At 35.0% G+C, this 16111-nt stretch overlaps 1 protein-coding gene across 1 annotated transcript; it reads left to right on the top strand.

Moving 5' to 3' along the window:
- The first annotated feature begins 11339 nt into the window (after positions 1 to 11339).
- Positions 11340 to 14031, top strand: LOC149799386 (uncharacterized). The gene is made up of 3 exons (XM_089958724.1): positions 11340 to 11416; positions 12059 to 12193; positions 12771 to 14031. The coding sequence occupies exons 1-3, from the start codon at positions 11356 to 11358 to the stop codon at positions 12953 to 12955; spliced, it is 381 nt and encodes a 126-aa protein (XP_089814850.1). The 5' UTR covers positions 11340 to 11355; the 3' UTR covers positions 12956 to 14031.
- Positions 14032 to 16111: the final 2080 nt, after the last annotated feature.

Below are 16111 nucleotides of genomic sequence, written 5' to 3'. Positions count from 1 at the left end.
AGATTGGATCACCACACACATACCCAGATTTACTTATGGACTGTAGTAAAAATAAACAATCAGCATATAAAAATATAAATGAATTCATAGACTCAGCAGGACTTAGGAACAAAATATAATTACTATCCCCACAAAACTAAAAGACCCAGTAACTAGATAAATAAATATAGAAGCCACCACATAAAAACCCATAACATATCATTCAATGTTATAAAAGTATTAATAAATAATTCACTTACGAAGCACCTATAAAAAACTAAGGAAACCGCAAAATCGGATGTCCTAGATGTCCTTAACGAACCGAGTAATCAGCTAGGATTCCGGTCCTAGATGTCCTTAATGAACCGTGTAATCGGCTAGGACTCCGGTCTCTTGCTAAATAAAGTATAAATAACATTCAATCTCTGAAAACATCAATTAATAAATAACTTAAAGAGGTAATATCTAAAAACTTATAAATAACATAACGTAGGAAACACACCCTAAACACCTCGACTAGTAATCCCATAATAACCTTGAAAATCTCTCTTCATACATGATATCTACTAAGAACCTCTATAAACAGCATAGAACATCCCCCCTCCTTTTAGAACATTTTGAAGAAGAAAAAAGTATTCAAAAAATCGAGGAAAAAAAAAGAAAGAAAAAATCGCAAGAAACACCAGGCAAATGCAACAAGAAACCAGCGATGTAAAGCAAGTAGGACCGTTCCCGAGCTCTCCTTCCCACTAATGACAGCCAACCATTCAACTGTAGGGACCTTTATGGACCCACAGATTGAGGCCAAACTATCAGGGTTCCTTGGATCCATAAAAGCCTGGGGGAGGTGGCACCATCCCCTTCCCCAGGAACAACTAGCAGGCTGCGGTGCAGTCAGAAAAAAGTGGCACATGCACAATTGTGCGCACGCCACTATAATTAAACTCAACAACAACAACAAGATTCGTGACAGGGCTCAAAATGCAGGTCAGATAACAGCAGGTGAAGGTGAATGTTTCAGCTCCATTTTGCAATCTCGAGAAATATTGATGCCATTGTTGCAAAATAATTATTTTCCGTTGCAAAATAAATAGCCCATTTCCTTGGACTTGGAAAAACTTATTGCATATCACTGCCTGTAATCAAGAAATGATTACCCAATCAACGTAGTATCAGAAGTAAAGGGAAAGGGCTGGAACTTGAATTAAATGGCCTGAACACCAGAAAGATATCTTTTTGATATATCAGTCTCAATATTACACACAACACAGAAGTAATTCAAACAAAATCGAAAATATATGGCATAGAAAATGAAAATTATTTACTCCACTTTGCCTTAGAATGCATCTTTATTTCATGTTCATCTAATGGTATGACAGTATTCTTCCTCAAATTAATTGAAATCCTCAAACAACCAGTGTGATCAAATCAAAGATATCTACCAATCAGATAATCCAAAGATACCAGCTAAAATGTATGATAGCTAAATTCCCCAGAAAAAAAAATGTTAATATTAGTAACAGGAAAGGTTGAATTCATTGCAGTGTGTAGATGCCTTCAGCAAAACCAAGTAGATAAAATCATGCTCCATAACAAAGTACAAAGTTGGATAGAATAGAAAGCCGAGATGATCATAAATGTCATTCGATATTAAACAACGGTCTGTTAAATGATCATGAATATATCATTACGGTTAAACATTATATCCTTGAGGCAGATGATCAATATAAATTTGATGAATATGAAATTTTTATAAACCATATATTTCTCTGTTGATAATAAATTATTCTGGGAAACTTAAAATGATGATACTTGGGAAAAACCTATATGTTATTTATCTTTTAAAGGAAACGTCAATTTTCAAGGAAATTATGGAGGAAATACTTAAGAAAAAGATAAGAGAGTGATGATGATAAATATGGTGAAATCACTATTCTAGACACAAGATTAGATGGAATTCATGAAGGAACAGTATCAAATGTATTATATTGAGAAGAAAAGCTATTTGAAAAGTACATGAAAAAAATCTGCAAATTTGTTTGCAACTTGGAAAAAGATGCATTACAGATAATGTCACCTAAAATACATTTTAACATTGGGTATAATTGATCAAAGCATCAGCATCAGTCTGAGAGCAACTGTCTTTCTTTAAAAATCTGTATTCATCTAGAAATCATGGGATGGGTGATAATCTCTTTGATTCAGATTTAAGTAATACACCGCTCCCTCGACAACTCGCATCCTGATAACTCGCGAACCTGCTTATAACGCAGTGTCCGGCGTGGATCCCGTTATTTTTTAAAGAAAATATTTTTTAAAAATGAAGAACCCATTGTGAGCAAGTTATCGAGGGAGCGGTGTATACAGAAGGCGAACTAACTTGAAGGTCCACATTTGCTACCATATTGTCTCTCAGCATTGAAAGATATGGAAAATGGAAAATTACCTGGTTCAGATGGATTTACTATAGATTTCTGTAATTGATTTGTATCAGATTTTTGGCCTTTTGTAGTTAGAGCTCTCATTAATGCATGTGAAAATGAATGTTTTTCAGCTACACAAAATAAGGAATTGTTGCATGTATTCCAAGTGAAGGAAATCAATTCTTTTTTAAAACAGAAATGAAGACCAATATCACTTTTGAATGTTGATCTCAAAAGTGCCTCATCAGCCTAAGAAACAGAATTTAAAATCTGTTGCCTAAAATAATAAGGCAAACTATTTTACTTCTAATAAAAATTACATATATTTAGGATTGTTAGTGTGTTATATATAGTTTGATAGAAAAATAGAAAAGGAAGATATTTCAGCAATGTTTACCCCACATAACTTTGAAAAAGATTTTGATTCTGTAGAATGGCCATTATGTGCAGAAATATTTTGGACTCGAATAATCTATCCTTAAATAGTTAAAAACCTTGTATCATGCCATATTATGTTGTGTATTAAATCATTTTCAGTGTTCACAATCTCCCTCGCTGTGCAGGGTTTCAGACAGGGTGACTCCATCTCACCATGCTTATTTATTACAGTTTATGAATTGTTTACATGCTGCCATAAAAAAATAGTCCATAAATAAATTTAAGAGATTTTAATAAATCTGAATGTTCACTAATTCTGTATGCAGATGAGGTATCTTTGTGCTGATCTAGATGTAGGTTTCTGAGGCAGATTGAGACTGAGAGCAAAATTTGAAAAAATACATAAGGGAAATATTTGCTGGGAAAAATTTTGTGGTTAAGGATTAAGGACATCAACCAAAACAGTATTATATGGAATCATAAAGGCTTGTTTAAGTTCTTGATTTACACTTAATTTAAGTTCACAAACTATCATATATAAAATTTCAAGGCAAATTAGAAGGATATTTGGAGTTGTTGGCAAATTGGTCATTTATAAATTTTTATCTAGTAGGTAATGTTACAGTGATAAAATCTTTATTTTTCCACTTTTGTTGCTACACAGTATTACCTAACACTATAAAGGATCTGATTCAGGATATTTTTTGAATATCCTTTAGAAAGGTGATTAAGTAAAGCTACACATTCCAACAAAATTATTGTCAAGATGGTGGGTTAAAAATAAATGCCTTTTGTTTGATCTTTCTCTCCAGTGCTAAAGCTCTAATGGATTATAATATCAAAATATCTGTATTGAATGGTACTGAAACCTTTCTATAAGATGTCCACTGAGAAATAGAGAAATAATTGTTGGGGTCCAGACTAAATGAAATATTGAACTAATTCAGACTTACCAATATTTCGATTGTAAAGTGTTAAATGTATTACCTATAAGAGTAGCAAATGATATAGGTGCTGCGTTCTCATTTGAAAATCATTCAATAAGGAGTGGATTGTTCAAAATGAAAATTTGTGCAGCCCTAGTGCATTTTGTAATGAACAGTCTGAATCATTTATACACTTTTTGATTGTCCTGTTGGAACAATAATATTGCTTCATTTCAGAATATGCAAGAACGGTTATGTGCTACTAATATCCTCTCTGGTTTAGAATTCATCCAAAATATTATATTATGAATTTTTGTTTGTTACATATTATATACACACACAAAATCATTGATCCCAGTGAAAGATCTTGGTGTAAGCGTAAGCTTGCAATTCCTTTTTCTTCCTTTGAAACTTCTTAGGAATCTGGAGCTGTGAAAGCTTGCAGACCATTTGCTATATTGATAAAAATATGTATATTTATATATATATATATATATATATATATATATATATATATATATATATATATATATATATATATATATATATATATATATATCAGGATGATGCAAAAGTGCTTGAAGGAATAAAGATGATGCAAAAGTGCTTGAAGGAATAAAGCATGGCTATTTTTCTGTGATCTTATGTTAAATTAATTTTTTGGACTGGCCAAATGTTCCTGCAAACTGAAGTGACCAGTAATCTAAAATGGTATTTGTCCTATTCTTATGTAATTGTCCTACATTTTGTCATACAAGAAGACAAAATATTGTGCATGACTAGATTGCAAATCATGTTGACATGAATATGAAAGCTTAGTAAGATTATCCATATAATTAATGGAGAAAGAAGAAAAAAAACACAAAATGTTTATTTATCAAACTATTATATCATATTATATATTAACTTCAGTATAATACGGCCACTGATTCTTGGCTAAGTCAGTGGTGATAACTGTTTAGCTGATCAAGTCATTACATTTCTAATCTAGAAGATGGGCACTGAGATATAATGCCACTACTGATGACTAGTCTGAATCATATAATGAAATCCTTATCCATTGACATCGTCAATGACGGCATCAAAACAAAGCCAAGCCTTCACAAAAGGAGACTGTGGTATCCAAAATACAGCTGCAAATAAAATTTGCAGAAAATTAGCGGATTGTTGGAAATGGAGCAAATTTATACAGAATTCTAGCTCACAGAAATCCTTAAATTACAAGATTATTTAAACATTACAAAATAAAATATAAATATGCGGTTATTGTTGACTCACAATAATTAGTATCGTCCTAACAGTGTAAATTATTTCATATAACCCTATGAAATCATACACATGAAAAATTGTATAGAATGCAATCGTCAATTCTATCAATGAACTAGTAACTGTACAATTGAAGAAATAAATTGCCTAACAACTCTAGCATCAACAGATTTCCATGAAATCAAATAAACGATACCTAATATAGATCCTAGTCCTATCAAACACATTTACATTAACAAAAATTCAAAAATAGAAAATTAAGTGAAAAATTAAAATTGCGTACCTTTAATGCTGTTCTATTTTCTTACAAGACAGCCACCTGGTCTTTTTAGCGAAAAAAGCAATATTAATTTTAGGATTTTGAACTAAAGAGTTTCAACCAAGGTCGACACTTTAAATCCTCATCAGCCTATAATCTCTAAACTACGTTGTCTATAAATTTCCCTTTGAAAATGATAGTTTGACATGGATTCCTATCAAGCGCGTAAGGTTGGAAGCTCAAATGATTGCTTTCTCAGGACAGCGTTGCAATTCCTTGGTCAAATCTCAATGAGTCATAGATGCTAGCCTTTCAAGTTTAACACTGAAGGAAGGTCGAAGTGACCCTTCACAAAGACTTTTCTTGTTTAAATATGATAAAATTGTAATGCTCAATGCATTCAAATTAAGGGTCAATACTATTCAGAATTCGACACCATATATATATAATTCGTTCCTTAAAATATAACAAGTAACTAATCCGTTGCCGTACTATATATTCCAAAGAACAATTTTCAAGTACAGGGTCGTCCTACTGCATTCCTACAACCCAACTGTGGCCACCTGAAACCTTTTGTGTGGCCATTACTCATACAAAATTAGTTCTATAATTATAATGTAAATCAGCATGCATGGCCTACGAACCTTATAATTTTGGTTCATGTATCCCGCTGGTGCACGTTCCGTTTTACGTGAAACAATTCTGCAAAGCAGAGCGTTATTGCAAACACAATCCAACCGTTACTTCGATGATCACGATCTGATCAGCGAAACGAGAATATTATATCACTGTTTCTACATCAATCACCGCGGAGCAAGACTGCACTCTTGATACTGTCCTAGCATCGTTGCATGTTTATCGCAGTTGGTCTATTATCGATAGCGAAAAATTCACGGATTCCCCGCGAATAACTCACTTCTGTTTTCGTCAAACGGTGGCGTCAAGTAGAATGTTGTTCTTCCCACTGACTCATACGTTTTTAAATTTATCAGCGAAGAGATCCAACATAGGATTTCCTTGGTGACGGGGGTATGTGTGTGTGTCTAAATTCAGCATATATGTTCATGATCCATCATTCAACACTGTAATCTTGATAGAGTCTCCAACATACGTGGTTGACATCCCGCAGTCGTCACTCAGAACAGTTAATAACATTCCGGAGGATCAACGAAATATGCGCGCAGGACCTGAAGGTACCATCTACAATATCGCGAGAGCCATTATCAGTTTCACTGCCATGCCACTGGTTGATCTAAACGTGACGCTAATGTTGGCATCTTTAGCATCAGCCACGACAAACATGAGCTATATATTGTTTGGGTTTACCTATACGAATGACTCTGCAGAGCTGATATTCATTAATCCAACGCTCTTGTAACTTCCATGCAACAATCCGCGGTTGCTAAACCTTAGTTTTACCTTGAAGATCATGACGGGAGAATCATGGACCCGCGTGAAGAGACCATGACAATACAACTGTACAGTCCTGATAGATCTGATCTGTAATAATACGTAGGCCTGTATTATTCGTGCGTGTTGTTGACAGAGAATACCCGTTTTGGTGGCATATTACAGAATTGGACATTTTGATGTACTATAAGGATTGGTTTCAGATGCATCAAAGGTGCCCATGGCCTTTCATTCGTACGCTGCGCCTATTGCTAATTAAGTTGCAATGCCAATCGTTGATAGCATTGAAAACGTTGCTGAGGACCAGTTGAAAAATCTAGGATAGGAAGCGGTTAAATCAATTGGACATCGGTTACAACAATTAGTGACTCGATAGCAAAAGACTGAAGCAATGGCGATTACACTACCATCAGTGACAGCAATGCTAGCTTCGGTCAGTAAAATAATTACTGAAGCAACTCAGCAATGTTTGTCTGATTCATCGATTGATTGCATATCTGGCAATGGGAACCTACCAAAAAAGTATTAGACGAAACCATGATGTATAAACAACGTCTAAATTTAAAGTGCATCTGATCCCACGTTTGACATGGACTCGCGTGTGATGCTTGATCGAAGCAAGCCAAAAAATCAGTATTACTGGTACAAGGATAGTGATCCAAACAAGGAAGGTTCAGTTGAATCTTACGTTCATGTTCATTTTCTTTCCTGCGAGGCATTTACGGAAATAAAAAGAAAGCTTTTTAAGCTAACAATGCTGCATACGGCACCAATGACAAAGTCGAAATTGTTTTTCATTATCTCATCGCGGAAAGGAAATTGCAGAAATTCTGGACAACGTCTACCTTGTGACAAGTTATTGAACTCGCCTGTTACATTAATGATTACATAAGTTAGCTGGCCTGTCCTTCATGTTCATCAAGGACACAAGCGACCGTGCTGATCTTGTAAAGTATATTACTGACAAAGTCAGTAACAAAGCACGAGATCCAGCAACGTTCGCCATAGCTCATCTCAATCCAAATTATAATTGCATATTTGCGAACATCGAGCCCAGTCACTCATATTCGTTTTTTGTATACACTTTCAAATTTTTTTTTTTTTTTTTTTTTACGGGGCTAAACACAGTCACGTTAGACAGAAATGACAACATCATTGATGCAATCCACCGTGATGGTGTCGCCATTCCCACTGAGGATAAAGTTGCATTATCCACTATTTGGATGCCATCAATATGTCCATCACTGGCCACAGACGCACGTTCAGCATCACTTACGGCCTCTGCTTGAACATAATTTCATTTCTCACGATGACCACAGACTCACACCAAAACAACTCTCGAGGAGAGTTCCCATGGCAATTAAGTACTCAACTAGGTATATACCCCCACGCCACGCGTTTATAGCATTTCAAATGGCAGACAATCTGAATACCCAAGTAGAAGGTCTAATGATATTTTTCTCGCTAAGTGTTACTGATGTCTCGCTAATGTTAAAGGGTCACCAAGATCCCACCGAAATGATTTTGCTAGACTTTGACAACATGCACTGTTAAAATACTTGGACCGAGACACAGGCTTGCAGTTTTCCAGGTAAGACTTTCTTACGTGGTACCCAATTTATTAATTGAACATCGAGAATCTAGACTTGGTTACAAACATGAATGCACGAATTGACACCGGCGGCGCAAATTCTATATGTATTACTATAATCCTCAATGATATGACTCTGTTGTTGCGGAGCTTGAGAGCCCGAATAACGGTTATTGACGCGCCTCAAGAAACTTTTCTCACTGCGTGATTTAAGATGTTACATTTTAAATACTAATGCCCTTATATGATGCCCCAGTGCGAGAAATCACTATAACCTGCCACAACGCAAACATCGAAGCCATATTAATCATAGTGTTAAAGCTGCGTTAAAATAGAAAAGCAACTAAAGCACAAACATTCAAACTCTAAAAAGTGTCCATATCTTTCAAAAGTGAACCAACACTGTCATATAGCCAAGCAAACATCCTTCGTGGAAGCAAAATGCACTCATTTTACCGTTTGTCTTACAAGAAAGTGTTTATCTGGCATAACTGGAAGGTACACTTTTGAACAATAAACGTCGCTTTTTGTAATATAAAAGCCACTTATTCGTTTCCATTGTTGCATGATATGCTTGAGCAGCTTAAAGGTTTAAGCTTAATTGGTTCGTGAAATGGCTGTTGGACTGGATGATGCAAACCTCAATAAATCTACGACATAAATGACAAAATAATACGCCACAGCTCTTCCACATTGTGCATACATATGGAAACTTGAGCAGTGGTGATAAACTAAGTTTGTGTGTGTGTGTCTGTGTGTGTGTGTGTGTGTGTGTGATTTAGATTTGTAACATAGCTTTAATACTTTTTCAATGATGTTGATATGATGTCTGAATTATGGCGGTTTATAGTGATGTCTTGCACAGGTGCATCATGCCGCAGATATTGTAGCATGATGTCCCACTCAGTCATGTTATCCTGACACCAGGCCGACCAGCACTAACACTAACTTCTTTATGCTTGGCGCCTAGCGAGGCAGCTGCTAGTAACATTTTTATAAGTCTTTGTATGGCTCGACCGGAGTTGGAACCCGCGACCTCCCGCATCCGAGCAGGACGCTCTAACCAATTCGGCCACGGGAGCGGTTGAAAGCCAAGTCTGTAACTTTAGCTTCGTAAAGCATGCCATTGAAAGAAAAGAATGTAGCTGACATAAAGAAAAGACACATTTCTAAAATAGCAGCACTAGTATATACCGGTGTTACGTACGCTCAATATAACTATGCTAGACGTTTTGGATCACAATCTCTAAAACTTTCATAATTGCAAATCTTAACCCAAAGAGTGACGGGCGGAAAAGAATAGCAAGTAGTAGGCGTGAGGAAAACAAAACAAACCGAGCATGCTGTCCGTATCTCTTTTTTATTCGTTATGCGAGCTTAATATATACACATATCCAATACTTGCTGTAAAACGTGATGATTTGCAGAGAAGACTACGGAAGCCGTAATCAATTCACGTAAGGCCACACTGTTGTTTTACCTATACATTTTTTTGTCACAATATCACATTTCATTTTATTTTACTGGTTAATAATTTAATTGCGTTCTGGACTTGTATGTACGTCCCTGACAATAGAGGAGATTAGACATAAATTTAACAATACTTATTTGTGAAGGCTAGCGTCCCAATAGACAGCCAAGTTCAAGGTGCGCAAACCGTTGAGCTATAACATATAAACAAAGTCTCGAATCAGAATATACTATCAATACGAATATGAAATCTGTATTGGAATATTCACGTGTTTACCGAGGGAATTTTGCTGTAATTGTAAAATAAACAAATAAGACCAAGAGTGAGCTATATAAAGTATAATTAGTCTAAAACAAAACAATTTTAAGCCTGCATCACGATACATTAAAACCCTCACTCACATGTCATTCATAATATTAAAATTATGAATAGTCACATTGCTCACAACGTCGATATTACTATCTATTCTCTTTCATGCGCTCTTGTAGAGACGGCTAATAATATGGCAATCTACCACAGAACATGGTATAGTACACTGGTAATACAGCAAGGTTATACAGAACATGGTATAGAACAAGGTTAATACCGTAGCTTATTACAGAACATAGAATAGAATACGCGCAATACCACAACTTAACACATAACATGGTATAGAATACGGGCAAAACAGCAAACTAACATAAACATGCTATAGAACGCGGATAATACAGCAAATTAAAACAGAACATTGTATAGAACACATGAAAAATAGCAGGCTTACACACAACATGGTATGAAACACGGGTAATACAGCAAGCTAACGCAAAACATGGTATAGAACGCGGATAATACAGCAAGCTAACACAAAACATGGTAAAGAACGCGGGTAATGCAGCAAGTTAAAACAGAACATGGTATAGAACGCGGGTAATACAGAAACTTAAAGCAGAACATGGTATAGAACGCGGGTAATACAGCAAGTTAAAACAGAACATGGTATAGAACACATGTAATAAAAGTTACTAACCTTATTCATCAGTCAATGTATCCAAATTTAATTTTGTTGAATGAAGCACTTGCGATTTTGACTATGAACAAATCACTTGTCAGAAAGAGTTTTTGCCTAGCCCCGATATTTCACTGACCAAGTAAAAGCGACTTAAACACGTGTTTAAGCTATGGTCAGTATTGTGGGATAAAAGAACGTTTATGGTCATAATGTATTGGAACATTAGCAGCTACATTAATTGCATTATTAGTCTTTTATCACTGTCGTAAGTGCGACTTGATAGGGTTGGGGATCAATAAATAGAAAATTATGCAACGAATAAGGGAAATTAGTTTGATAGCTTTCTTAGAATGGTTTAATATCATGGATTAATATTCTTATTATGTCAATGAAACTTTGAATACGAGAATGATGGTATTCGGTTTAGCTCTGTGTTATATCCACATTTCGTGCAATTTGGATCCCAGCCAAACATTTTAAGACATCGACTGACATGTCCATTGTTGATTGTTTTTTAACAATACAACGCATATCTTCTATTGAATCAGAGAGCATACAACTAAATATAGTTATAGACAATGGCTATAGAAACACGGATACCATGAATATCACGTGATTGTTTCATATTTAACGTCAACGCCTCAGCAAAGCGCTCATAGTCAGGATGGGGCCCATGGATAAGAAGCTGCTCGTTCTCCTGGGGATTGTAATCTGGTTAAATCAAGGTAGGTGCAAATGAAAGGTTTACTTAAAGAAATTTTATAAGCAATATATTTATTCAAATTGTTTTTAAAAAAACAACCATTAAGAATTTTATAAATGTCATTGCAACATATGTATATTAGAGAAAAACAAGCAGGTCTATTTGTCCATGAAAATATTTTAATTCTCATTTCTTCTACTACTTCTTCTTTTTCTCTTTCTCTCTCAATTCTAGTTCATGTTTCAAAGCTTTTTATCATTATGATCTCTTTATTTTCCAATTATATTATGTGATCTCAACGATCGCAAGTATGTACTGAGGTTTTAAAAGTACCAAAAAAAAAATACTCGAGGTTTAAAAATTTATAATAATACTCAACATTTAAATGTATGCACAATCCTAAATATTATACTCAACATTTAAATTTAAATACCATTCTAAATATTCAAAAGTGTATGAATATACTCGACAGTTACAAGTACATAATACTACTGTATATACAAATGTTTATAATAATAGTCATTCAAAGTATATACTACACAACATTTTAAAGTACAAATTAACATTCAACATTTAAAAGTGAATAATGATACTCAATATTAATAAAGTATACGTTTATACGACATTTAGAAGAAAAAATTATTGTTCGCCTAATTAATTGCAGCGAATGCCATCGATTGCTACAGTTGTGGTGTTACTGACGACAACTGCAAAGATCCCTTTAAGACATCTGGAACAGTTTCCTGCTCCGGGTCTTGTTACAAGCTGAAGGTCAAAGATTCGATTTCAAATGCAAACGGTTTGTAGGCATTCTTCAATCTATTACATTAACACATATAAACTCACACACACACACACACACACGAGTTCACGTTTGGAAATACATACACCGTTTATCTAGATTATCCACATGTACGAACTACTTCCGTGTCCACCAAAGGTTTATTTATTATAATGAAGATGTCTAAATGAATGAAACTAATTTGCTCTCACGATGTATAGATAATAGAGTAAAAGAAGTCAGAAAGTAACAATCGAATGTAATTCCATACAATTATAGTTAGAATGGTTTTATGAATAACTAAATTAGGTATTTTTTTTGTGAAGAAAATATAAATGGAAGTAGAAGAAAGAGGAAGATACAAAGAGGGAAAGTTATAATTAGTATTCAGTTCTATTCCACCATATTACTGATTTAAAAGGACTAAGGTCTTTGTTTCACATTATAAGATCATTACACTAATCAGTGCTATAGTGCCAACAAACCGTCATCAAACGAGACAACACCACAATCAGACCGAAATCAATAAAGTTTGGTCGGTCCATATTTAAATAGATGAGAAGATAAGATATAAAATTTGAATTTTGTTTTGCAGCTGCTATGAGAGGTTGTTATACATCCCTTAGTGACAAAGATACGTGTGCAGAAGATACATATAATGGGATCACTGGTACCGTGTGTGTATGTAACGGGAATCTCTGCAATTACGCTATGCCGGTGGGAAGTTCGATCATCTTAATGGCTGTTTCCATTACTATCTACATTGCCCTTCACTACTGAAGAAGTTAACTGTATGTGCTTCATTTTGCCCGTCATATGATTCATCTTCAGAATTTTTTATATCGAAATCCTTGAACCATATTTGTTTACAGAACTTGCTTATGTAGTTAAAGACCGATGTTTGAAACCGGTCGGTCGTTAGTATCGGGTAGGTTGCATATCCGGCATCTGATTTATGATTTGTCCAATAGGTTGGATTTACATATCTATTCGTGTTCAGCAAGGTGTTACAATAAAACACATGCTGGTCGATCTAATAATAGCAAGGTTTACTAACAAGAGGTCAGTTAATTATTAGGTTTCGCCTGGCAGTTACTGTCAGGCAGTTTAATATGCCTTACAGCACAGCCAATCATATTATTGTCGTGACCTAATTGGGTGTCCATCATTCATTGATGAATGAAAAAATAAACGAATGAATGATGAACCGCCAATAAAGGCACGACAAAAAAAAATGTGTGTGCGTGTGTTTTTTCTTTCTAGACGATAACACAAACTAAATACTGGCTGAAGGAAAGTTTCAACCCACACCACTTTATGCTGGAGTCTCGGCCTTTAAACATTTTCACTTAATCGTAACATTTTTTTACACTTTATATTTCCTTCCTGCTTCCCGTTTTTTTATATGATGCAATAGAAGCTTTGTGCACAATTTAAAAAAAATGTTCATCCTTCGCATGTCTTAAGGGCTTTTGTTTACAACGTTTCTGGTTATGTGTCAGTAAATAACCCGACACTAGCAAATAAAATCTTTTAACAAATGCGTTAAACAGACTGAATAGTTTTTAAAGAGAAATGAATAATGGCCCATTCCCCCAATAGTCACACATTGTCTGCACATCAACATACATACAAACAAGCACATGAATGCAAGTAGGCACATACATTTGCGTACATGCATGCACACGCACACATGTACTACTTCTAATACTTATTGAATCAACACAAAATCTATCATTTCACCTAAAGGATATTTTCCCCAATTTATGTTCTGGCGACGTTTGGAACTTGCAAATTAAAACCAGGATTGTTTTTGAAAATATTTGACCTCGTCATTAAATTATTTCACCATGGTACCTGTTATTTACATTTCAGTATATATTTTGGCGTCAACCAATCTTTCAATCACATTTTTATTTTTCAATCATTTTATGTCTGAGAAATTATTCGCCGTATTCATCCAGTACTCATATGTAAACTCGAGAGGTAACTATTAATCGTCTTTTGATTTTTTCAACTTTGAATACTTCGCACTATCTGTTTACTCTCCTCGTATGAATTTTCGTTTCGTTTAACTTCTTTTATGTTATTCCTCTTCTCTAGCAATTTCGCGCCAACATCCATATTTTCCTTGGAGAAATCAAAGTTTTCCCTTTTTGTATAAAGCACAGAACTGTTTTGAATATAATGAATATCCCAACACTCCGTGCACATTTTCGTTTCGTTTCTTTTCGTAATTTTTATGTAATCTTCACTAGGATCTGTACACAGAATTACATATTTTCCCTTGTCCTACATACTCGCCTTGGTGTATATTGTTCTCAGTCTAAATCAACTTATTTCATTGTTAAACCTGAACAGTCTGAGACTTCAATACGTCTATTGACACATATGTATCTGTTCACCAGAAGGTGTGAATTCCATTACTTAGGTGACGTTTTCACTTGATCATTAATTATTTCCCATACTCAGAGCACAAACATCTTAAGAGTTCGAAAGATTTGGCAATAACATACTGCATTCATCAACGACTGCCGACTAATGTTGATCACAAGACCTACAATGGTGACGTGATACAACAGCGGAGGCCAACACTTAACAGGGACAATGGACTTGAAATAACACTCATCCACATCAGTCTCCTCGTATCACGTGACTCTATAACACAACAATGCTTTGTAAAGTCCTCTAACACACTATGCTTTGTAAAACCCTCCAGATACAACATGTATTATAAAGTCCTCAAACAAAAAACATGCTTTGGGAATAAATCTAACACAACTAAGCTTTCTGAAGCTCTCTGACACCAAATATTAGTAAAGCTCTCTACTATAAACATGTTTTGTAACGCCATCTAACACAAAACATGTGTTTTAAAGTACTCTAACATAAAGCATTCGTTATCAAGCCCTCTGACTCACAGACAATGCTTTGTAAATTCCTTAAACATGCCATGTATTCTGTAGAGCTCTCCAAAACATGCAATATATCATATAGGTACACTACATTAAAAGTTAATATCATGGTAACATCAAATTTCAAGAGTTTCATGGCTTCTTAGTGTTAATAATTCTAAAATTCACTGTTATGGAATTGCTTTTATGAGAATGTCTGTGATCGAAAGTGTATATGGGTTTGGTTACTGCATACAGTGTAACCCAGTGTGTATTTTTTAACCTTGGCAATTTAGAAATACTGATTTATGGTCACTCAATAATGCACGCACAAACGTTTGGCAGTATGGAACCCGTTTTACCTCGAGCTTTTTGGCTTTTGGATGTGACCACGATCATAGTCCTTTTAGACCAAATTATCTCTTTATCGCCTCAGCCATGACGGGTTTTCTCATGAAGCTATCAAGATTACGGAAGAAACCTTCGGGTGAGAGGGTATATGAAATGAAACTTGTATTAATTCTTGATTTCTGTTATATGCCAGGATTATGGTTATTATATTGAATGTTTCGGAATTCAATCTACATTTTCTAGAACGTCAGACCTATGTCGCATCACGCCATGCTATCATATGTTCCAAGTTACGACATATAGTTGAATAGACAAGTTGTTGTACGCATTAAATGATAAAAAGTATTCGAGTTTTTATCATCCAATATGAACATTTCTGTTAGAAGAAGATTCACTTGTTTACCATCTCGTACAGCTGTTCTTATGAAAGAATCTAACGCGTAACGAAATCAGTTCATATGTACGCATGGGTAATGTACATCACTGCAATCGCACTTCAACGTATCATGTATCAGACGGCACAGTCACTGTATATTAGCTAATAAAGAGAGTCCTCAAAATCTCTGGGTTTTGTATAACACGGATACTGTAGTCACTGGTGATGCTGGTTTGAGGGATGGTACTGTTTATCTCATATGATGGGCCGACATGAAAATAAATGTTGCCGCTGTTTATAAACCTAACAAAAGTC

This window comes from Sinohyriopsis cumingii, chromosome 5 (assembly GCF_028554795.1).
Source record: "Sinohyriopsis cumingii isolate HCF-2022 chromosome 5, ASM2855479v2, whole genome shotgun sequence".
In the NCBI taxonomy this organism is placed as follows: Eukaryota; Metazoa; Mollusca; class Bivalvia; order Unionida; family Unionidae; genus Sinohyriopsis; species Sinohyriopsis cumingii.
The sequence above is the reverse complement of the archived record's forward strand: the minus strand, read 5'-3'. Positions and strand labels throughout refer to the sequence as shown.

Bases quoted from the DNA above. Each gene is read 5' to 3' on its own strand.
- LOC149799386 (XM_089958724.1), top strand. From the start codon at position 11,356: ATGGGGCCCATGGATAAGAAGCTGCTCGTTCTCCTGGGGATTGTAATC. The intron at 11,417-12,058 runs GTAGGTGCAAAT...AATTAATTGCAG, and splicing joins TGTAATCTGGTTAAATCAAG to CGAATGCCATCGATTGCTAC. The intron at 12,194-12,770 runs GTTTGTAGGCAT...TTTGTTTTGCAG, and splicing joins TTCGATTTCAAATGCAAACG to CTGCTATGAGAGGTTGTTAT.